The 24,332-nt window shown below is 37.2% G+C and overlaps 2 protein-coding genes across 2 annotated transcripts in view; one reads left to right on the forward strand and one right to left on the reverse strand.

Moving 5' to 3' along the window:
• Positions 1–6,295: 6,295 nt before the first annotated feature.
• On the reverse strand, positions 6,296–8,293 carry LOC126268218 (isopentenyl-diphosphate Delta-isomerase 1-like). Its single transcript, XM_049973845.1, has 2 exons — positions 8,056–8,293; positions 6,296–7,614 (listed from the first exon to the last, which is right to left on the reverse strand). Exon 2 carries the CDS (start codon positions 7,609–7,611, stop codon positions 6,880–6,882), a length of 732 nt encoding a protein of 243 aa, XP_049829802.1. The 5' UTR covers positions 7,612–7,614; positions 8,056–8,293; the 3' UTR covers positions 6,296–6,879.
• A 275-nt stretch (positions 8,294–8,568) lies between these two features.
• Positions 8,569–24,332, forward strand: part of LOC126268216 (ras-related protein Rab-8A) — a 40,549-nt gene continuing 24,785 nt past the window's right edge. Inside the window, exons 1-3 of the mRNA XM_049973844.1 lie at positions 8,569–8,844; positions 9,414–9,474; positions 9,918–10,122. Of these exons, the coding sequence (XP_049829801.1) occupies positions 8,721–8,844; positions 9,414–9,474; positions 9,918–10,122 (390 nt within the window). The 5' untranslated portion in view covers positions 8,569–8,720. The remainder of the gene's footprint in view (positions 8,845–9,413; positions 9,475–9,917; positions 10,123–24,332) is intronic.

The following is a 24,332-nucleotide window of genomic DNA, read 5'->3' on the forward strand; positions in this document are numbered from 1 at the left end:
GAGACACTGGCTTTTATGTAATTTACATACCTTCTCTCTTGAACTATCTTTTATGAGTGCAATATTTCAGGAAGTTAATAAACTTTCAAAAACCAGAATCATTTATGTTTAATCTGATGAAAGTTCCAGAGAAAAATAGTAGATGTTGGTGACAAACTTTATTTGCTAAAATGATACTGAATTGCCATCTTTATATAGTCAAAACATGCAGCCTTTGTTAAATTGTGGCCATCAACAGAATGTCAACTGCATTTTCTATCCAGAGCTACAAGAAGAAATGTATATAGCTTGTTTTAGGCCTTCAGAAGCTGATGCAGATGGGCACTTCCTGACTACCAGTGTTTTTACTGAGTATGTGAAACTATTATCAAGACTTCCTTACACCACAGCTACAGCCATCACCATTCTGCCCCTGTGATATCCACTGATGAACAAATGGTACATATTTCAGATGCCTTCCAACATTACATATAATAAAACAATTGCAGATAGCACAAGCTATATTGCAGGGAGGGGGCAATGTTGGATAGGGGACAAGAAAGAGGAGAGGGGCACATATCTCCTGTGCTGCAATCCAGAAGCCAAATGTATGGTGTATAGTGATGGGTATATGTACAGTAACACTATTGTTTGACCCTCTCAAATGCCACATGTAAGGTATAGGCTGATATCTTTAGCTTAGTATGACAGATTTTCACTAATTTTACAGATATGATCATTAAATGAGATGTATTGAGAAGGAAATATGTCTATTAATTCATGTTTGAATGTACTCCCAGAATTTTAGTAGAAAGTCTATTGTGCAATGCACAGCCTCTTTCTTACAGGATATTCTACTAGAGATGAAGATTTATGTTTCTTGCACTGACTAAACGAACACTACAGTGAATCATCCAGCTGCTCTTCCAGAATTACATTTTTACATGTTTAATAAGAACATGTTTTTAGTCTATTTTGGTAATTACACGCCAATTCAATGCAGCACTCAGCACAGCCCACTCAGATTTCTTTCAAATTTGTTGCCTTCAATGGTCCAGGTAAAAAATGGAAAATGACCCATTTCCAGACACGTATGACAGTTGTGAAGGTTACAGGTCTTCAAAGCTTGGAAATCATGTGAAGTTTATGTGTCTGTCTCAGCATAAATGGTTATAATTCTATTTCTAATCCAGATAGAGCAGTGAAACTTGCATCATTGAAAAGCTGATGAGTACAACTTTACATTATATGCAACATGGTGGGTTTCTGAGAATTTTCACATTAAAGGTCACTGACCTTCCCCCTTGAGTATCTCACAACATCCAATTAAAAAATAATTATTGCCCCAATATGCTACTATAAACATGGTAACACAAGATGTCACACCAAAGGCATAATCATAAAAATTTATTTCATCTACATCACTATATTAATAAAATGCACTAAGTAGCATACCGAGCGAGGTGGTGCAGTGGTTAGCGCATGGGACTCGCATTGGGAAGGATGATGGTTCAATCCTGCGCCCGGCCATCCTGATTTATGTTTTCTGTCATTTCCCTAAATCGCTCCAGGCAAATGCCAGGATGGTTCATTTGAAAGGGCACGGCCGACTTCCTACCCCATCCTTCCCTAATCCAATGAGACCGATGAACTCATTGTTTGGCCTCCTTTCCACAACACACAAGCTTCCCCATCCCACTTAGTAGCTACACATCAAAGCTTTTTCCAGAACAGCAGTCAATATTATTCTGACAAACTGGAGAAAATTTCCTGCTGTGAACGCCCAATCAGACACACTTTCATTTCAAGCAATCATAATTAGCTCATTTCATGGGTGTGGCTTGTTTACTCAAACTGCAGTGTAAAAGTGCTGCAAACTTTTATTTGGTAGTAGTAGTTTGTAAAAAATGGATTTTAAGTCAAGACTGTATTACCACAGTCCATTTAAAGAAAGAGTTCACGCAAGAGTACAGAAGAATGAGGAATGTTCAGGAGCAGATGGTAAAAATGTGTCCTAAACTATTATTAAGTGGAAAAATTTACAGTAAATGTAGACAGTAAAATCACAAAACCCATCAACCCCTGAAGGTGTGCTCATCTGTGTTAGGTATGTTAAATTAAGGGAAATAGCATCAGATATGGCACTGGATTCTTTAAGTACTAGCTTTCAGTTTTTAGGTGAATCTCCTATTTAGAACAAGAGACTTCGGTTTGAGAAAAAGTACCCAAAGCAAAAACTGAAAAAGGTTCCCTCATTGTTAGAGCATACTTATGTGGCACAGCTGTAGAAAGAGGGCAGTGAAAAATGCATGAAGAGAAATCATAGCCCAGCTGAAAGATAAATTTTAGTATACTTATTGTTTGTGTGACAAAATTACAAATTTTGGCAGTATTTCCAAAGAGCTCAAGTATAAGAAAAACCATGAAAGATTTTTCCATTTCAGATTACATGTTATGAAGAGCAAATCAGTTAGCAACAGAACATTGTATGATTCACCACTAAATCTCAAGCCAGGTAAACTTGTTGTGAAAACACACATTCAGTGTTTAATGATTATTATTACAGTGATCACAAAGTGAGCCATATGATGGCATGAGGAAAAGATTATGTACCTGTGAAAGAAAATGGAACTAGAGTACATAAGCAAAAGAAGCTGAGGTTGCATAGCCTTAAGGAATTGTGTGCATATTTCAAAGATGCATACTCAGATCTAAATATTGAGTTTTTGAGTTTCAGCCAAAGCACTGTGGTCTTGCTTATATCATGGGACCCATGTTGTTTTATGTGCATTTCAGACCACAGTTGAAAGGTCTAATCTGAAATAACAAATGAAGTGTGAAGGGCACACATTACCACCATAAAAGCACTTGTACCATTTGTTACATTCTGTCTTAGGGTTCCAGCATCTTTCTTAGGTGCACGTCTCAATTGTCCAAGTTTGGCAAGATTGACTTATCTGTCTGTAACAAACTACATTGACATACAAGTGTACGTTAACTAGAAGAAATGTAGCTCTAGGGACAATAACAAACTCAACAGTCAGTTTCATTGGTGTGTTTGCACCACATTTACAACAGCACCTACTGTACTCATGAATAACCCAACAGCACTCAGATGTTTAATATCACTGAAGAACAACTTAAAAGTAATGAACATCTTGGTGCCTGTGATTTTGTAGAGAATTATTCGTTCACCATTCAGGATGCAGTGCAGGGATTTCACTGGAATAATTCACATACATGGAAACACTTAATTGTATTTTTTCCAGCACAATTTCTTAAAATTTTCACTTTCCAGCTCCAGAGCATAGTTTCACACTTACTACTTCAATAGTTGTACTGCCCAATTAAAAAACAGAAGAATTTCATTACTGTCCTACAATTAGGAAGTTGTCACCCCCCATCCCATACAGCACATGAAATATGCAGTGGTGCAATGAGGGAGAGGGGGTGGGTTGATCTTTGCAATACACACAGTCTGGTTCCAGATGCAAGCTTTCTTCGATAACAATGCCATTTGATGTACAGCAGCAGCCACAGCGGACGTGTTGTACTGCGCATTTCCAGCTGAGCAGCGCAGAATGAAGCATTGTGTTCTTATGTGTGCAGGTATGTTCTGGTGTGAATGGGTGCTGAGATAACCACTGATTACGAGACATGCTGTGCAAAGCTGTGCAAGAACGAACCATTTCCTTTGACGTACCAATACTTTTTCATTGTTGAGACAGAGCGGCACAGACATACGTCCAAGTCAACCCTCGTGGTTTTGTACAGCACGGCTCAGTGCGGACACTGCTTTACGTTCAACAATGCAACGGAATGACAAACTGCTCTCTGGATAATGACTACTGCAGTGCCACGCATTGGTACACCACCCGAATTGGTGGCAGTTGCAAAATGACACAGAAACTTTTGAATAACCTCAAACATTATCCGACTTAAATATCACCAACGCCAAAACAAGATGTGTCATTGGAGAGGCGAATAACCATCCAAGGGGGAGGTGGTGAGGGGTACAATCTGACCTTTCTGCATGCAACCCTTATCTTTAAAACCACACAGAAGCTGCTTTTATCAGTTTCTTCACTATTACTTTACTTCGAATATAAAGCAATGTACAAGAATAATGTTTATCTGTATGCGTACTACCAAACATATTTTCACACTATGATAATTGTTTCAGTGGTACAAAGAAAATATTCCTTCATGGGGCTTCGACTATACATCAGTCTCTCCATCACAATTATGACACTGCCAAGTGGAAACATTGATTCAAGAGTACAAGTATGATTTCAGGTGACAATAAGATTCAGTGTATAATATCTATTAACAATGGTATAGTAAAAAAAAGCCAAATTTTGCTTATTCATTGAGCAGTGATGAGTCAGTGACTGCTATGTGGCAAGAAAAGCTGTTAACAGATACATTGATTTGTTGCCTCTGTGTATGCCAGTCATTGGTGGGTTGCATATGTCTTACAGACTTATGGAAACACGAAGAAAAGGCCAGCTTTTTGCATCCACACAATTGGACCATTTTCATGTGTGTTTCCTACCATAACAGACACTTGTGTTATCAGAAGATGTGACATTCTCAATAATATGGATTCAGTGACGTCATCTGGGATAACATACTTTTCCCCTGCATCAGTTCTGTTGAACCTTAATTTAATTGGAGACTTGTGAAACAAGATGTAACTGCTCTGTATTGTCTTTTCATTGTGACTGCACTACAAATGGCCTGCCCAGTTAGCCGTGCAGTGTAATTCACTGCTTTCTGGGCAGGAAGGAGTGCTGGTCCCTGGCACAAATCCACCCGGCAGATTAGTATTGGTCTGGTGTACCAGCCACTCTGGATGGTTTTTGAGGCGGTTTTCCAGCTTCCTCAATGAATACAGGCTGGTTCCCATCATTTCGCCTCAGTTATACTATGTTGGTGCCTGCTGCTCATAGACTTTCTCCATGTACGCATACTCATAATTACTCTACCATGCAAACATGGGGGTTACATTCGTCTCTTGTGAAAGATTTCCAGGGGGGAGAGGGGTCCACTCGGGCCGAACCGCGCAATAACCCTGGGTTCGGTGCGGGGCTGCAATGGGTCAAGTGGACTGCTGTAGCCTATTGTGGGGTTGTGTACTCCAGTGGGGACGAAGCCTCCCCATTGTTTCTAGGTCCCCAATACAATACACTATAAATGGTTCACGATGTCACTGGAACTACATTTTTGTACAACGTTACTTACAAATTGTATATTTTTATAATTCGTGCACTATCTTCTGCATTTTGATAGTATACTGACGCTGACAACATTTTTGGGCATGATGCCTTTGGTGTACCATCTTGATATTTAACACATTTATGTTGCCACAAAAACTGAACGTGTTGTTTTTAAATCTAGGTCAAAGGTTAAGGTCAATGACCTTAGTGTGAAAATTCTTAGAAACTTGTCACATTGCAAATCGATGTACAGCGTTTCTCATTAGGTTTTAAATGATACAAGTTTCACTGGGATACCTGGATTAGAACCAGAATTACAGTCATTTATGTTGAGACAGGTGCGTGTAAACCGCACAATTTCCAAACTTAACAGACCTGTAACTTTCTTCATGGTGTACATACACATATACCTCTGCAAATTGTTAGTTTTCCATTTTTTTCTGGGTCACTGAATGCACAAAAATTGAAAGAAATCTACAACAGTATGTTAGGTAATCTTTCTGCATTGAATTTGCATGCAATTATCTACATGTTACATCACACATACACCTTAAATTGCCATCTTATTAATTTAGATAAGTAATAATTCACTTCCTCTAACACATTCAGTAATATTGTTAAATCATGCCAAACTGAGTGAAAATATCGTCAGTAATGAGCGAAACTGTCACTGTCACTGCCAAGCTAAGAGGGGTGGTTGCTCATATCTTATTGCACATGCACACAATACTGCCTGTGCTGATTATTTGTGCCATATCCCTCTGTACACAATCTATGCAGTATTTCAAAACATTTTATTGATATTTTTCAGTTGCTACTCTCAATTTCAGTCATTAAATATAACTTAGTTTTCTTTTTGCCACCCCCCCCCCAAACAATTCATCTCCAACTAAGCAAAGTCCTTTATCTTCTCCTCCCCCCCCCCCCCCCCCCCACACACACGTGTAAAACTTGAGCCTGACCGCAGAACTATCTGAGCTAACATGGCGACTAAAAAAGCTAGATCTTGTTATGGCGTTTCTCCACCTTCCTTTGAGGTGCTGTCAGCTTTTGTAATAAAATATTCCAACTTGTTAACTAATTTTCTGATACGAAAGTAAGAAAATTTATATCAGTTCTTTATTACTTGGGGTCATATACATCAAACTTCTGTATAAATAATTATGCAGGGAAGAAATTTAGCTGTCACAGTTTTGTACATTATGAGAAATAAATGACATTCTATTATTTAAATGTACTTGGAATACATATTACATGAGAATTTCCAAAACAAGTGTAAAGAAACATAATAAACCACAATCTAAAAAATGTAAAAAAGAAGTTATGTAAAAATATACAAAATAACAAAAGGCTGCCTATGGTATAAAGTCTCAAACATCACAGTCTTAAAAAATGCAACTATGTTGAGATTCAGTGTCAATACTGGTTCAATAACATTGAAACCAAGATATTCAACTACTCACTGAAGCATCTCAAGAAGGCTGTTGCATCTGCGAGGGGGGGGAATCAGCTTATGAGGGTGGGATAACATAAACAGTACAGGTATTTTGACATACATAAGCATTACGGAATGTGTAACATGTCTCTGATACTCTATTTCTTGGAATCTTAGGGTGTGAAAATAGTTTTACATCCATTGAAAATGAACATTAGTAACTTATGAAACATTAGTGAGAACACATCAACAAAAACTATGAATTGTTGTATGATCCTGGAATTGCTTCAGCTGATTCAGATTGTCCCACCACAGACGCAAGTACTTGTCAGCTATCAAATGAAACCATGGAGTCAAAGGTGTCACTGAAGACTTCATGAATTCATCGAATTTTTCTCTGGCAACATAACTTATTTCACTTACTTCTTCTGGATTGGGATTAACATCAACATCTTTGTGTAGGATTAAGATATAATCTATCTCATGTTCTCCCCATATGCCAGTATCTGCTTTGTAATGTATCCTTGTCAGATAATGCAAATCGTCCAGTGTGGCCTGTTCTGGGGGAATCCCTAACTCTTGATTTAATCGCCGCTGAGCTGCACGTCTTACTCCAATGGCTCCATCTTCTTCACGTTCTCCAGGAATGTTATGTAATGGATGACTGCAACATGCATTTGTTAGGCAGTTTGGGAATGTTATTTTATGGGAAGAACGCTTCTGGAGCAATAATTCCTTATTCGAATTGAAGATAAATACACTAAATGCACGATGTAGTAGTAAGTTTCCATCTTTCCCTACAAGGTGACAATCACGTTTTGTTGCACTGCCAACCATCCTGTCACTGTTGTCTACTAAGATACATTTATCTTCTAATGCCCTTTCCTGTACATGGTTTAAATGTCTTAAATGTACTGCAGTTGAGTACCGTCTGTTGCATACTTTAGCTGCTGTGTGGAATAATTTTAACGTATTCATGGCCTGAAAAAAAAAGAGAGAAATGGTGTGTTAAAATATATCACGAAGTAATATGCTACCTCAACTTAATGAACATGACATGACAACATAACACGTAGCTTATATGCAGCACAGATAAGACTTCTAAGATGTAACTCTTAAAAGTGTGTAAATTTAATATCATTCTTTGATGTTCCTACCCCGTCCCCTGATTGACAGCTTTTCAGTATCAATAAACTTCGCTGGAGTAACAACAAATATTTCCATTTATGGTACCTAACAGCCTACTGGTCTGTAACCTCAACGAACGATTTATGCTCTCTTAACTTTATACGATTATTGTCAGTCTTCATAGACAAGGCACGCATTTACACATAATTAAAATGAGTACGCCGGTAAGTCAACGTAATACGATATAAGTCGTGGAAAAGTTAAAAGCCGGTTAGAAACGAGGTAATCACTTACTTTTTGCTAAAGCGGAGAGTAGCGAGTTGAACAATGCTTAAAAACACTTCATTTAAAAACAATAACACAAGTTTTCTCTAGTCAAACGTTGTCAAAAGCTGCAACACACTATACACTTCGAACGCTAGTACTCTAAGGCTCTTCCGTCGGCTCTTTCCCTTGCCTTAAGTTAACGCTTTGTCGCTTTGGCACTGGCACCTGTCAGTTCAAAGATCCTCTGGTTTACACATGCAAAGATCATATGCCATCCAGAAAGTGATGGGACAGCAAAAAAAAAGAAACATCAGTAGTCGAAAGAATTCTGATAATAAACCACATTTTTAGATATAATTTCACTGTTATTCCACAAACAAAAAGTAATTAACTATTCTCTCTAAATCGGAGACGAACAAGTAATCTAATTTCTCATAAATAATAGTTTAATTTTACTCTCATGAAATTAAATAATTCGCAGCACTTATGCTGCATCCATTACCAGTAAGTTTCAATGGGAGGTCATAAAAGGAAGAACTCTCGATGCCTTAAAACAATTTTGAGTTGTTAAATGTCTCTGACGTTTGCTATGTCATATGTTACAAGCAGACACTGCATAGCTGATTCAACACTCAGTGACTTATAGGAGGCCATGACAGGTTGTTTTAACAGGGCATCAAAATACGTGAACAATGGCAAAGACCTACGATTACTTGTTTAAATTACTTTTGATAGGTGATTCTGGTGTAGGTAAAACTTGTGTGTTATTTAGATTTTCTGAGGATGCTTTTAACACAACTTTTATATCTACAATAGGTAAGCTATCGTCCTTTTGCAGATGAATATATAGGGTCCAATTGAATAGTAATGTATGAAAGCGACAGGTTTGTGAAGTCTTGAACAAACACTCTTGATACTGTGACCTACTGTTGCGCTCACTGCATTTTATTCTTCTGTTAACGCATATTTGGATGATTAGTGTAGGTTATGGTTTGTTTTTTTGACCTTACGAGTGGAATATGTCAAGACGTTGACAGTTGTAATGGAAAAAAAGATAAAGAGGGCAGCGTTATGATCTGAGTGTATATTTTATTTTACACTGATATTTCATATACCAGTTTGTGTTATTCGCGGTGCAATTGTTTTCCGTGAATGTGTACGATTTAGAATTCAGCAGGAGGAATGATTTTACTGGAAAGCTTCGTACCGCTGCGTTACTAAATTTACGTGTATTAAGTGGTAGTGCAAATATAAAGCTGTTGCAGTCTCCACCACGGTTTGGGCCATCATTTAGTTGATAACGTCATATGTTAAAATTAACAGTGTCTTTTTCAGTAACAGGCGTGATGTGCTGTGTTCTTATTCGTTGTTTTTATTGTTGACAGGTATAGATTTCAAAATACGGACCATAGAATTAGACGGAAAGAAGATAAAATTACAAATATGGTAAGTTTTGAAAGTAAGGGCATAGTGATACTCCAATTTGACCTGTTCTACATAGTATAACACCTATCTGAATAGCTTATTAGATTTCATATGAAAAAATTAATCATACATTTTCTGATATTCATTAACTGTAGTTTGAGAAAGATTGGCAGGGAAGCAGTTAATGGTATTTGTGTTTATAAACAGTTCATTGAGGCTGTGCACAAATCTTGCTCCGAAGTATGCACAGTAACAGAAATTAACTCAACACAATTGTGACAATTGCTGTTTGCTCACACACAGACATCTAGTCACTGTGATTGAATTCCTAGCAACTTTTAAGAGTGATGACTTCCTTTTATGTTCACCATATGCAATGCATCCCTGTCACATACTGCTTAACATTATTTACAACAAAATACTTACTTGCACTGACCATAAATTTTATAAAAAAATTTTCTCAGGGATACTGCTGGTCAGGAAAGATTCCGCACAATTACCACTGCTTATTACAGAGGGGCAATGGGTATTATGCTTGTATATGATATTACAAATGAGAAGAGTTTTGAGAATATAAAAAACTGGATTAGAAACATTGAAGAAAATGCATCAGCTGATGTAGAGAAGATGTTGCTAGGGAATAAATGCGAACTAACTGAGAAGAGGCAGGTGAGTAAATTCAGCCAAGTTGCTCAGATTCAGTTTACTTACATATTTTTTAAATACTATGGTGACACAATCTGGTAGTTAGAGAGGACTCAAGTCTGTTGGAAATGTTTTATAGATTGTAGTGTAGAAGCTTATATTAGCACAGGTAATAACTTGGTATGGTACATTTATTGATAAAATTATTGGATTTTTTTATTTACACACAAAGTTCCGTAGGACCAATTTGAGGAGCAAATCTCAAAGGTCATGGAACATGTCAGTACATGAAATTACAACATAAATGTTAATGAACCCGAAAGAAGTCCAAAGTTTAAGTAAATGCAATCAACAATATAATAAGCAGCTTAATTTTTCAAGGAACTCCTCGACAGAATAGGAGTGACCCATGAGAAAACTCTTCAGTTTAGATTTGAAAGACCATGGATTACTGCTAAGATTTTTGAATTTGAGTGGTAGCTTATTGAAAATTGATGCAGCAGTATACTGCAAACCTCTTTCTGCGCAATAGTTAAGGAAGTCAGATCCAAATGCGGGTTTGATTTGTGCTGAGTATTAACTGAGTGAGAGCTGCTTATTCTTGGGACTAAGCTAATGTTGTTCACAAGAAGTAACAGTAAGGAATGAACAGGTCTCGACAAGAGGTTTGTGAACTTGCACCACTTATTGCCCAAACCGCCAGTTTCTGAGCCAAAAATATCCTTTTAGAATGGGAATAGTTACCCCAAAATATAATACCATACAACATAAGTGAAAGAAAATGTGCAAAGCAGACTAATTTGTGTCGCATGATCACTCACTTCAGATACCGCTCGAATAGTAAAAACGGCAGTATTAAGTCTTTGAACAAGAGCCTGAATGTGGGCTTTCAATGACAGCTTACTGTGTATCTGAACAACTAGAAATTTGAACTGTTCAGTTTCATTAGTCATATGCTCATTTTGTGAAATTAAAACATAAGGTTTTGTTGAATTGTGTGTCAGGAACTGTAAAAACTGAGTGTTAATGTGATTTAGCATTAATTTTCTAAATGCCATGAACTTAGGCCATGTACTGCACTATTTGAAACAGAGCCAATGTTGCACACAATATCCTTTGAAATAACATTGCTGTTGGTTGTATTGAGACCATTTAGTCAACTGAAATGTTGCCTTCCCCAATCTCTGTATTAACATATGCTAAATAATATTTTGATGTGGACTGTAGTTATTAAATTTAAGCTGTTGAACAATTAAAGTCACCAGAATGAAATTTTCATTCTGCTCTGGAGTGTGCTCTGATATGAAATTTCCTGGCCGATTAAAACTTTGTGCCAGACCAAGACTCTGTCTGATACACAGTTTTAATCTGCCAGGAAGTTTCAATTTAAGTTTCACTTTATCCACAGTGGGAAATGACTTTGAATATGGATTAACACCAGAGTTCTACAAATATTGTGCATTCTGATTGTAATTAGTTTACCCACTTAAGTTTTATACCTTGCTTGACCAGAGATTGCAGATTAACTCGTCAGTAATAGGAGTCTTTCTTATGGAAGGGAATGGCCTAAATGAATTATTTTTCAGAATTTTTGTTTGCTGTTAATCCATTCATTGTACTTACAGAAGGGTTATTTTAGCTTACTGGAAAAGTCACCTACATAGTCGAATACAAATGAAATAAAACTTGTCCTAAATATGTAAAAGTAGAGACATCAGCTGGAAGAGTTGCGTAAGGTCTAGGAAATGCTCATCCACTGCCGTGATAGTTAACGTTGTAGTGGTATGTTATTTTTTCACCTCTTGTAGAGTCTGTCTGCATCTAATCAGCGAATGTGATGACAAAATATTGTGAGAACTCCGGGCTGCTGTTAAACAAGTAAATACCTGAGTGGTGGTTAATTATTTCACAGACAGGTCACACTGAACATCTTTCACTTCTGGCAAGTCGTTCTTCATTTAGACTGAGCACAGCTTTGCATGACCTATACAGGCAGGCATGTCTCTTGGGCTTGACAATACTGGTGAAGTATTGTATACACACTGATAAAAGTATTAAATATCTGATCCATGTTGCTTGCTGCTGGGATACAGCAGTCATTATATATAGTGTTATCTGTGACCAGTGATGGTTAAAGCAAACTGATCTTAACACTAGTGTTAGTGTGGAGGATCCAATAATTTCCATAGGAGTCACTTGAAAGTGTTAGCTAATATCTGGTCTGATCATGTATTGCTTGATGACCCATTTGCATGTGTGCTGCTAATAGTCCTCTGGGACACTTATTTCTGTAGATTCATTCACAGGGGGAGGAGTCATTCTCTGTCAAATCACTACACTTTTAGCTTTAATTTTAACTCGCAATCTCGGATTTTGATGAAAATTGGCACTAAGCAAGCATACATAGGCCTATAGATAAAGAGAAATGCCAATTTTATTAAAATCTGTTGACCCATTTTGAAAATGACAATGTGAAATGGTCAAAAATCACTAAAAACACTACATTGTCATAATTTCAAATTGCTGTAGCAACTCTCATAATTAAGCTAAAATGGTAGGAGAGGTGTCATTTTGCAGCATTTTCCATGAATTTTCATATAACATTCAATATAGAGAGAGATAAATTCATTTAAATTTAAATGAAAATTTAAATTTTTAATTTCTCAAATTTTCAAAAAATTAAGAGTAATGGTTAACGTCATTGTTAACTTTCCCCAAGTACAGAAGTGGAACTGTCATAGGTTCACATCTTTATAAAGTTTCAAAAATTCACATTACACTAAAAAGAATATTTTTGTAAAATGTGTGTATTCTATAGTGGAGAAACATAATTTACCAGTAAATAAATTAATTTAAACAATTATTTGTTAATCTAGGGGATTCTTCAGAAAATGAATGTCACTGGGACAGTCTGTAATAGGTAACCTGAAAACTACGTTTCGTTAAAGTTGTAGAGAAAAGAAAGTAGTGCTAACCTGTTCGCCTGAATCTTGATGTATTATGAAGTTAATACATGAATTTAATGCTCCCAACTACATGGTACACAAGAAAAGAGGCTTTTGAAGGAAAGAGATATATTAAAAAGTCCTTTTCAAAAGCCAGGAAAGAATTTGTCACAAGGAGTTGGGCAAACACTGTTTATTTTTATGAAAATCACGTAATAGGTAGAGTAGTGCCAGGGAAGAAAGACTAACTGTGAAGGGGAAGATTGAGATAGAACGGTAATATCTAGAAGACTGACTTTGTGCAATTTAAAAGGGACATTTCCAACAATGAATATCAAGTTTTCTAAATTTGCAGAACTTCGCCCAAAACAAATGTTAACTGATTAAAGTGGAACAGAGAATTGACATCAAGAAACAAGACAAAAGCTATAAATACTTATGCTATACCAATATTGACCTACTCATTTGGAGTAGTGAAATGGAGTAACACAGACCTAGAAGCACTCGTTACACTTAAACGATCACAATGCCACAAGTATAGAATACATCACATACATTCCGCAACAGAAAGATTCACATTAAGCAGAAAGGAAGGAGGAAGGGGATGTATCGACATAAAAAACCTACATTATGAACAGGTAGACAATTTAAGAAAATTCTTTCTAGAACGAGCAGAAACTAGCAAAATACACAAAGCAATCACTCATATAAAGACATCGGCTACACCACTGTAATTTCATAACCACTTCTACAACCCTTTAGATCACATAACATCAACAGATACGAAGAAAGTAAATTGGAAAAAGAAAACACTACATGGCAAGCACCTGTATCATCTAACACAGCCACACATCGATAAAGACGCACCCAACACATGGATAAGAAATAGCAATATATACAGTGAGACGGAAGGATTCATGACTGCAATACAGGATCAAACAATAAACACCAGATATTACAGCAAGCATTTATTAAAGATCCCAATACCACAACAGATAAATGCAGACTCTGCAAACAAATAGAAACAGTAGATCACATCACAAGCGGATGTACAATACTAGCAAATACAGATACCCCAGAAGACATGACAATTTAGCAAAAATAATACATCAACAGCTTGCCTTACAACATAGACTTATAAAACAACGCGTTCCTCCATACAAGTATGCACTGGAGAATGATGAATACAAATTATACTGGAACAGAACCATTATAACAGATAAAACACCACCACATAACAAACATGACACCATACTCACCAATAAAAAGAAATTAACACAACTATTTAATACAATCCACTATGGAGTCGAGGTAGCAGTTGTCGTTATACTGGTTGTCACTGTTAGCATTCAACTGCGATTCTTATACATATATTTTAACAACGCGTTTCAAGAGACAATGCTTACATCATCAGGTTGTAAAGTCTGTCATGAAATTAAACGGACTAAAAAAGACAAAATACCATCACAAATAGTTGGAAAGTCCATAGAGTAAAACAGAATTAAAAGTATATTGGACTGTGGGTCCTCGTCTTACATAGAAGTTGTTAGCACAAGTCGATGGCCGTCTCATAGCTACCAAATATGCTGTCGCACTGTGCCGGCTCGGGAGCTGTTGTGGACTGACGTGCCTAGGTGTTGTGGCGTGGTTACAGCCGTGTGCTTGACGGCAACGCTATGCTATTGGGCGCCTGATTTCCTTATTGCATTGGTTTGCCGTCGTTAGCCTCTCGCAACTCTGTCAGTGACATGCTAAAAGTGTAAAGTCGCATACCTACCCTAAAATAATTCTAAAAACCCACTAAAAAATCTCATTTCTTTAAAATTATCTTGTGCATTTAGAATATTGCTTTGTTTCTTTTTATGGATAGCTCTCTCTAATTCCTCTAGTAAATAAAGTTTCCTCTCTTTCTACATGCAATATTTCGACTTCGTCTTCTATGCTGGCCTGTTTCATATATATGGTTCGCAACAGCTGATTTGTCATAATTTCCTAACCTGAACGCATCTTTATGTTCTTTATACCGGATCGCGAATGATCTTCCTGTCTGCCCTATATATTTTGCATCACAAGATCTGCACTGAATCTTATAAACTCCCAATCTTTCAAACTTATTTCTCTTCTCGCCAATATCGTGCTCAAGGCTGTACTTCACTAGGTTATTAGTCTGAAAAGCTATTTTAACATCGTATGGCTTAAAAATATTTGCTATCTTTTGTGAGACTGTTCTGTAGTATGGCATCGTGATAATTTTCACTTCCTCTCCATCAGGGTTATTCTTTTTGCGCTTATTACTTTTCCGTAACAGTTTATAACCATATCTATTCTGTAACCATTATTCATCGCTATTCTCTTAACGGTATTAATTTCAGTCTCCCTATCTTTTTCGCTCCTAGGTATATTGACTGCCCTATGCACGAGACTATGGAAAGCAGCTTCTTTATAAGCCTGCGGATGGCATGATCATTCGGGATCATGGCATCAGTCGTAGTTTTTCTATAAACTTGAGAACGCTTGTTTGTTGCCCTGCTTTTTTATATTCAGGTCCAGGAACTGTAAACAATTGTCAGTTTCATACTCCACGGTAGATTCTATTTTATTATGTGCGTCATTGAACTTTACTATTTCCTCAATGTCCTCACGGGAACCATCAACAAGTAACAGTGTGTCGTCTACATAACATTTGTAATAAACAATTTTATCCATAATGTTATCGTCAGAATTCAGAACTTTATCTTCAAGGTCATTGACAAAAATGTCCGCCATAGTTCCTGAAATACTGGACCCCTTGGCTAACCCATTGTCCTGAATATAAAATATTTGGTAGCTATGGGACGGCCATCGACTTGTCAACGTCTTCAATGTAAGACGAGGACCCACAGTCCGATGTACTTTGAATTCTGTTTTACTCTATGGACTTCTCAACTATTTGTGATGGTATTTTGTCTTTTTAGTCCGTTTAATTTCATGACTGACTTTACAACCTGATGATAACATTCTCTTGAAACGCGTTGTTAAAATATATGTATAAGAATCGCGGTTGAATGCTAACAGTGACAACCAGATTAACACAACTAATTGAAATATCCATACCCAATACAACAAATATACAAAAGAAAACAGGAGGAAAAAATTGAAAAATACATCCAACTAGCTGAGGAAGTAAAGGATATGTGGCATCTGGAGAAAGTTGACATTATATCAATTTATACTATCAACTACAGGAGTCATACCACACAATATCCACCAGTACATCAATGCAATACAGCTACATCCAAACTTATATATACAACTACAGAAATCTGTAATTATTGATACATGTTCAGTTACCCGAAAGTTCCTAAATGCAGTATAACATATACCGTACAGTTACAAGGAAGTCAGACTTGATCAAGGTCCGCGTCACTTTCTACTTTTGACCAGACATAACATCGGAGATAAGAAAGAAATAATAATATCACTAGGTGTTTAAGGGCATTGTCACATTCAAAAAAATTGTAAAAGGATGTAGCCATTTAGTCACATGACCTACATGTATCAAAATCTAAAGCACACATCTATTAAACAACAAAGTAATGTAGTGTTTATTTTCTTCCAGATAAGGAATCACTAAGCATCCATGGTCAAAGATCTTGTCTTCTATACTAAAAATTAAAAGTACCTTAGATTTTACCAATTTGCTTTGCTTACCTGTACCACCTCTTATCTTTACATCTCCAGTGGATATTTCCACAAAATTCTTGTCCCAAAATTGTTCAAATATACCACAAATTGGGCTACCTGTATCAAACAGTTGCCTTAAAGCTTGTGCCGGACTGAGACCCGAGCTCAGGAAGAAGTAAGGCTGTGAGGATGGGGTGCGAGTCGTGCTTGGGTAGCACAGTTGGTAGAGCACTTGGCCACGAAAGGCAGAGGTCCCGAGTTAGTCTCGGTCCGACACACAGTTTTAATCCGCCAGAAAGTTTCATATCAGCGCACACTCTGCTGCAGAGTGAAAATCTCATTCAGTTGCCTTCAATCTTAATTTTTAATGTTGGGACATCCAAAATCTGTATATCATCCTCTCTGTTTCCAGACACTTAATGCAAAAGATCACTTTCAATTTCATCAAATGCCACATTCACACTTTCCTTGCAAGGTTTTACCAGCTTTACAAGTATCATAACATTACTTTGATTACTCATGTTGTCAGGTAAAGAATGAACACAATGAATGGATTCCATGGCACAACTAACACAACTCATTACAGAAGGAACACAAAACACATTACTGTCAAAATTACGCTTCCTGCTTAGATCCTCTTTCACTTCACTCCACCAATTCGGGTACAAATTCTAACCATAGTTAACTTATTCCAGAATGCACCTTCATCAATGTTACAGTCAATCTGGTCCCAAACAAATTTCAAAAAGTTTTCACCTTTATTTTCCAGGCTCACAGACACCTCACCTTTACTGTTTGCGTCATTACTCTGCATGACATTAATGAAGAACTTTAACTGGACTGGTATTAGATGACCCTCACAGCATATTTCACTTACCTTACCTGTATTGTCAACATCATTCACAAATCACTCTTCATTATTCTTAAACTCCACAAATACCTCACATCATATTACTCCAACATTACTTCATCGACATCGTCACTGACAATAAGTCTCACCTCCATCCGTCACATACCTCACCTACATTAATTTGCAATAAGCCTCCAGTCTGAGAGTTACCAACCTGTCATTTCACAGCTCTCATTCACATTATCAAAGATAACACCTAGTTCATATCCAATACAGCCATCACCTGATTTTTAAACATCAACACTGTTTTCCACCCAAGAGAAGAAATCATTAGTACATATTACATCAAAATTCTCACTACTCTCACATTCTGGTTTGTGATTAGCACATAAATCATTGTAATTAAACATAGTATTCCAAAACTTTGATAAAACCACAAGTGAAAATCTGATATTCCTTCTGTTCGATTTCAGATACTTCTGCAGTATCATTAAAACTGTTGTTATTGTCTAATTGAAAGTGTAATGTGGGGGTCTTGTACTCGTTAAGTTTCCTTGCCCCAAAACTATGGACCTTAATTGAGGTGAACTGCCGTTTCCGGAGTAGTTACTTCCATGGTTGTTTCTTCCATTAAAATGACCATGGTTATCCCCATTACTCCTGCTGATTTCCAAATTTTTCCCTGTTACACTTCGATCCTGAGAGTAGTTTACATTATCTGTTTCTGTTTTTACTATCATTGCTATTGCTATAGTACATACTTCTTCATAATGCCCTATTTAGTCTGTCAATATATTGTAAAAATTGTCTTTATCAATCTCCAAGTCCATGTACTAAATCCCACTGTAATATTTCTGGTAATCTCCTTTAAAGTGCATCAATAAGTCATTTTGTCAAATGGTTTGTCAAGATTTGATAATTTTTAAAGTTCGTTCTTACAAAACTCTTTTTAAAGTGTTATCACTATTCCTATAATTAGGACCATTCAAAAATTCACTTTCAATTCTTCCCTGTTGCGCTTCTGACCAAAATGTATTTAATTTTTTTTTAACTCTGATAGTTTCCATCAGATGTGAATTTAAATTGATCCATGACAGAGCTTGGTCTTAATAAAATATATTAAAAAATTTAATTTTTTGATTGTCGTTCATGCATGACACAACTATCTCTATGGTGGTACAGAAAATCCTCGGATGTAAGTTACATGGTTGAAAACTTTCGATAAGTGTGTTGGACCACGCAATACTATTGTTTGCAAACGGATTTTGATTAATGGGTCATTCCATGTCAATTCAACCAATTTGAGAAAATCTTCCAGCTGATAGTCTCAGATTTGGCTGAAATTTAGCACACCAATGATACCAAGTGTGGAACACTCGTGTAAAAAATGTTCAGTTCCCCGGCCAAATAGTTCCAGAATTATGGCTTGTGAAAGAAGTTGGCGTGACCCGGAAATTGCAACCCGCGTCTGGCAATCTATCTTCAGACCCAACTTCAGGTCTTAATAACTTTGGAACTAGTCCGCACAGTCCAGTGAAATTTTTACTGCCCAGTAACATCCACTTAGAGAACACACGCCACGAATCAAAACACCAACAACATATTTCTGAAGGAAAATAAAAATTTCAAAATGTTGTTGTTGTTGTTGTTGTTGTTGTTTTCAGTCCTGAGACTGGTTTGATGCCGCTCTCCATGCTACTCTACTATCCTGTGCAAGCTTCTTCATCTCCCAGTACCTACTGCAGCCTACGTCCTTCTGAATCTGCTTAGTGTATTCATCTCCTGGTCTCCCTCTACAATTTTTACCCTCCACGCTGTCCTCCAATACTAAATTGGTGATCCCTTGATGCCTCAGAACATGTCCTACCAACCGATCCTTTCTTCTGGTCACGTTCTGCCACAAACTTCTCTTCTCCCGAATCCTATTCAATACTTCCTCATTAGTTATGTGATCTACCCATCTAATCTTCAAAATTCTTCTGTAGCACCACGTTTCAAAAGCTTCTATTCTCTTCTTGACCAACTTTTTATCGTCCATGTTTCACTTCCATACATGGCCACACTCCATACAAATACTTTCAGAAATGACCTCCTGACGTATGAATCTATATTCGATGTTAACAAATTTCTCTTCTTCAGAAAAGTTTTTCTTGCCATTGCCAGTCTACATTTTATATCCTCTCTACTTCGACCGTCATCAGTTATTTTGCTCCCCAAATAGCAAAACTCATTTACTACTTTAAGCGTCTCATTTCCTAATCTAATTCCCTCAGCATCACCCAACTTAATTCATACATTGCATTATCCTCGTTTCGCTTTTGTTGATGTTCATCTTATATCCTCCTTTCAAGACACTATCCATTCCACTCAACTGCTCTTCCAAGTCCTTTGCTGTCTCTGACATAATTACGATGTCATCGGCGAACCTCAAAGTTTTTACTTCTTCTCCATGGATTTTAATACCTACTCCAAATTTTTCTTTTGTTTCCTTCACTGCTTGCTCAGTATACAGATTGAATAACATTGGGGATATGCTAAAGCCCTGTCTCACTCCCTTCCCAACCACTTCTTCCCTTTCATGGCCCTCGATTCTTATAACTGCCATCTGGTTTCTGTGTACAATTTGTAAATAGCCTTTCGCCCCCTGTATTTTACCTCTGCCACCTTTAGAATTTGAAAGAGAGTATTCCAGTCAATGTTGTCAAAAGCTTTCTCTAAATCTACAAATGGTAGAAACATAGGTTTGCCTTTCCTTAATCTTTCTTCTAAGATAAGTCATAAGGTCAGTATGGCCTCATGTGTTCCAGTATTCTACGGAATCCAAACTGATCTTCTCCGAGGTTGGCTTCTACTAGTTTTCCATTCGTCTGTAAAGAATTTGTGTTAGTATTTTGCAGCTGTGACTTATTAAACTGATAGTTCGGTAATTTACACATCTGTCAACACCTGCTTTCTTTGGAATTGGAATTATTATATTCTTCTTGAAGTTTGAGGGTATTTCGCCTGTCTCATACATCTTGCTCACCAGATGGTAGTTTTGTCAGGACTGGCTCTGCCAAGGCCGTCAGTAGTTCCAATGGAATGTTGTCTGCTCCGGGGGCCTTGTTTTGACTCGGGTCTTTAAGTGCTGTATCAAACTCTTCATGCAGTATCGTATCTCCCATTTCATCTTCAACTTCATCTACATCCTCTTCCATTTCCATAATATTGTCTCCAACTAAATCACCCTTGTATAGACCCTCTATATACTCCTTCCACCTCTCTGCTTTACCTTCTTTACTTAGAACTGGGTTTCCATTAAAGCTCTTGATGTTCATACAAGTGGTTCTCTTATCTCCAAATGTCTCTTTAATTTTCCTGTAGGCAGTATCTATCTTACCCCCTAGTGAGATACGCCTCTACATCCTCTAGCCATCCCTGCTTCGCCATTTTCCACTTCTTGTCAATATCATTTTTGAGATGTTTGTATTCCTTTTTGCCTGCTTCATTTAGTGCATTTTTATATTTTCTCCTTTCATCAATTAAATTCAGTATTTCTTCTGTTACCCAAGGATTTCTACTAGCCCTCGTCTTTTTACCTACTTGATTCTCTGCTGTCTTCACTACTTCATCCCTCAAAGCTACCCATTCTTCTTCTACTGTATTTCTTTCCCCCAATCCTGTAAATTGTTCCCTTATGCTCTCCATGAAACTCTGTACAACCTCTGGTTCTTTCAGTTTATCCAGGTCCCATCTCCTTAAATTCCCACCTTTTTGCAGTTTCTTCAGTTTTAATCAACAGGTCATAACCAATAGATTGTGGTCAGTCCACATCTGCCCCTGGAAATGTCTTAAAATTTAAAACCTGGTTCCTAAATCTCTGTCTTACCATTATATAATCTGAGACCTTTTAGTATCTCCTGGGTTCTAAAATGTGATTTTAAAAAATGTAGTACGTTAAAAGGTACATATTGTAGGTGCCCTCTATGCCAAATATAATTCACTCAAAAAGGGAATAAAAAATTTTTGTGTTAAGTTTAATGTGGCCTAAACACACAGAACTCATCATGCCCGTATCAGTCACACATAGTTACATGCTCACAAAAAATACAAAATTTGAGAAATTACCTGAGAAACATAATTTTCGAAGTGTGGTAGCACAAAAGGGACAAGTGATATCCAAGCCAAATTTCAAACACTGCATAAGTAGACCATAATATAATATGTGGCAAAATTTCAAATTGTTATTGCAAGGCATTTGTGTACAATAAAAGTGGACAGAGATATATTTGGTTAAGTTTCTTTTAACATGGTTTACCAAGTAATAGTGATGATGCAGACAGCTTGTTTCAGATATAGCTGCAGCAATTGTTGCGAACCATTAGGCAACAGAAAGTTAAACAATGGTAGTTTTCAGGGACGCTTTGAGTCATTGTTAGGCAGAAACAACGAAGGAAACAAGCAACAATTACAGGTTATTCATGTTTTTAAGATTCTAGTTCAGACTGGTCTGTACTGTCGTGGAAAGTTAGTATGGAGGCAGAAGAGTGTACTAGTGGTGCTTTTGTTCAAACAAGTTGCAATATTGGTAGATCACAATCATCTGAGTGTCGTAAAACAACATATGGAAAAAAGGGGCCTTCGTTTTGTACTGTATGATCTGGATGAATTGGACCAAGATTTGGTGCAATGGAGATCTGGGATACACCCTATGGGCACAAGAAGTGCAGTTCCAGGAATCTTTAGTGTTAATCATCATCATATGAAAGTGTTTCTGGATAAGTATTCTTTCGTACAAAGAAAGTTGTGTTGATCCATTTCGGATTCATAAGAAGACAGTGAAGTGTAGCCTCAGAGAAATTAATATGAAATCAGTATTGAAAGTGAATCTGTGCATGGGTCTTAACATGAAACCAGGACAAAAGTTATGTTTCAGGTGTGTTACACCGCTAAAAAGTGAAGAATATTCTGATAATTTACATGACAGTGACGAAGAGTATCAGCCACCTACAACCACAGCAGATGAGAAATTAAATACTTCAGTGACTGCTCTTAGTTTGTCTCCCATGAAGACACACAAAGTTGGGCAAAGAGACAGGCCTAGCTATGGTAGAAGAAAACTACAAGAAGCTCAAATGGAATTAAAACACAAAATAGCTGACACACTAATGGTGGAAGAGGAAGAACTATCTGCTCCAAAGGAACAGAAATCATGCCAGAAATGCTCTGATTTGGACAAAATTGTGCCTGATTTGAAAGAAATGTGCCATATCCACAAGCCAGAAAAAAGTAGCTATTCTTACCCTTGCACCTTCCAGCTGGTCTATTGACTACACTGTAAAGAAATTCAATGTTTTTACATATATGGTAAAGCAAGCTAGGAAAATAAAAGCAACCCAAGGGGTGCTTCCACACATTCAGCAGGCTCAGGGTAAGCAATTGAGTTCTGAAATAAAGGTGCCAGTGTTGGAGTTTTATGAAAATGACTACAGCAGAATAATGCTTGGAAATAGACTACGTAATGGCGAAAATGGGAAATGTAAGTGTACAGATGCAAGAAAGAACTATATGTAAAATTCAATCTTCAGCAAAAATGGGTTGTGGCTGTAAGTGCAAGCAGGGCACACAATGTTTGTGTATGTGAGACCCATCAAAATGCTAAGCTGATGTTTGCTGCTATAAAGGCTTCTGGTTTCGATTACAAAGGTGCAATGAAGCTGCTAGTGTGTGACATCAGTTCCTACCAGTGCATGATACACAGGTGTTAAGTGCCCAGTAAGGCAAATCTTGCAGAACAATGAATAACAAACTATATGGTGAACTCCTTATGGATGACGAACTTGTTTCTTACAAACAATGGACACACGAGAATCGCACAAGTCTTGAAACAAAGCAAACAAAGTACAGTGGAAGATTTTGTTCAAATGTGTTGTCAAAAAGGGACAAAGTTACCACACACAGCTTCACAGCAACAGCAAAATCGTCTCATCTCCAGTTTTGTAAGAATAATTTGAAACAAGATGAAATTATAGTAATACTAGACTTTTCTGATAATTATGCATTTATAGTTAACGATACCATCCTAGGATATCGTTGGGACAACAGTCGAGCAACTCTCCAGCCATTTGCAATTTACTATAGAGGTGAATCAGGTGATGTGTCTGTCGTGAACCTGTGCGTTTTTAGTGACTGTTGAATTCACAATGCCATTGCAGTTAATGCCCACATTTGCACTGTCATGGCATATGTGAAAAACAAGCTGCCTCACATACATTTTGCGAAATATTTCAGTGATGGGGCAGCTTGTCAGTACAAAAACTGTAAAAATCTTAAATTTATGCATGCATTACCATGATTTTCAGATTCACGCAGAATGTAATTTTTTTGCTAAAAGTCATGATAGAAATGTATGTGATGGTATTGGTGCTACCATTAAGCGCATGGCATAACGAGCTAGTCTGCAGCACCCTACAGGAGGTCACATTCTAATACCTCTTCAATTACCTGGGTACAGAAAAATATCTCTGGCATACAATCATTCTATGTTTCGAAAGATGAGGTGAAATCAGTCAGTTGCTTAAAAGCAGACTAGAACCCTTGCAGGCACTAGGAGCCATCATCACTTCTCTCCAGCAGACTCTGACAATGTGCAGATGAGCAGACTGTCCGGTTACAACTATAGATTCATGCACAACACGTCTTCACAGTGTGACTCCACAGTGTGACTCAGGATTCGGGAGCAAAAGCAGCAACTTACAACCAGGTTGCTATGTTATTGCTGTTCATGATGATGACGA

The sequence above is a fragment of the Schistocerca gregaria genome, chromosome 4, assembly GCF_023897955.1.
Source record: "Schistocerca gregaria isolate iqSchGreg1 chromosome 4, iqSchGreg1.2, whole genome shotgun sequence".
NCBI classification, from domain to species: Eukaryota; Metazoa; Arthropoda; class Insecta; order Orthoptera; family Acrididae; genus Schistocerca; species Schistocerca gregaria.

What these genes read in the sequence shown, in the direction of transcription:
- LOC126268218 (XM_049973845.1), bottom strand. Translation starts at nt 7,611, where the DNA reads ATGAATACGTTAAAATTATTCCACACAGCAGCTAAAGTATGCAACAGA.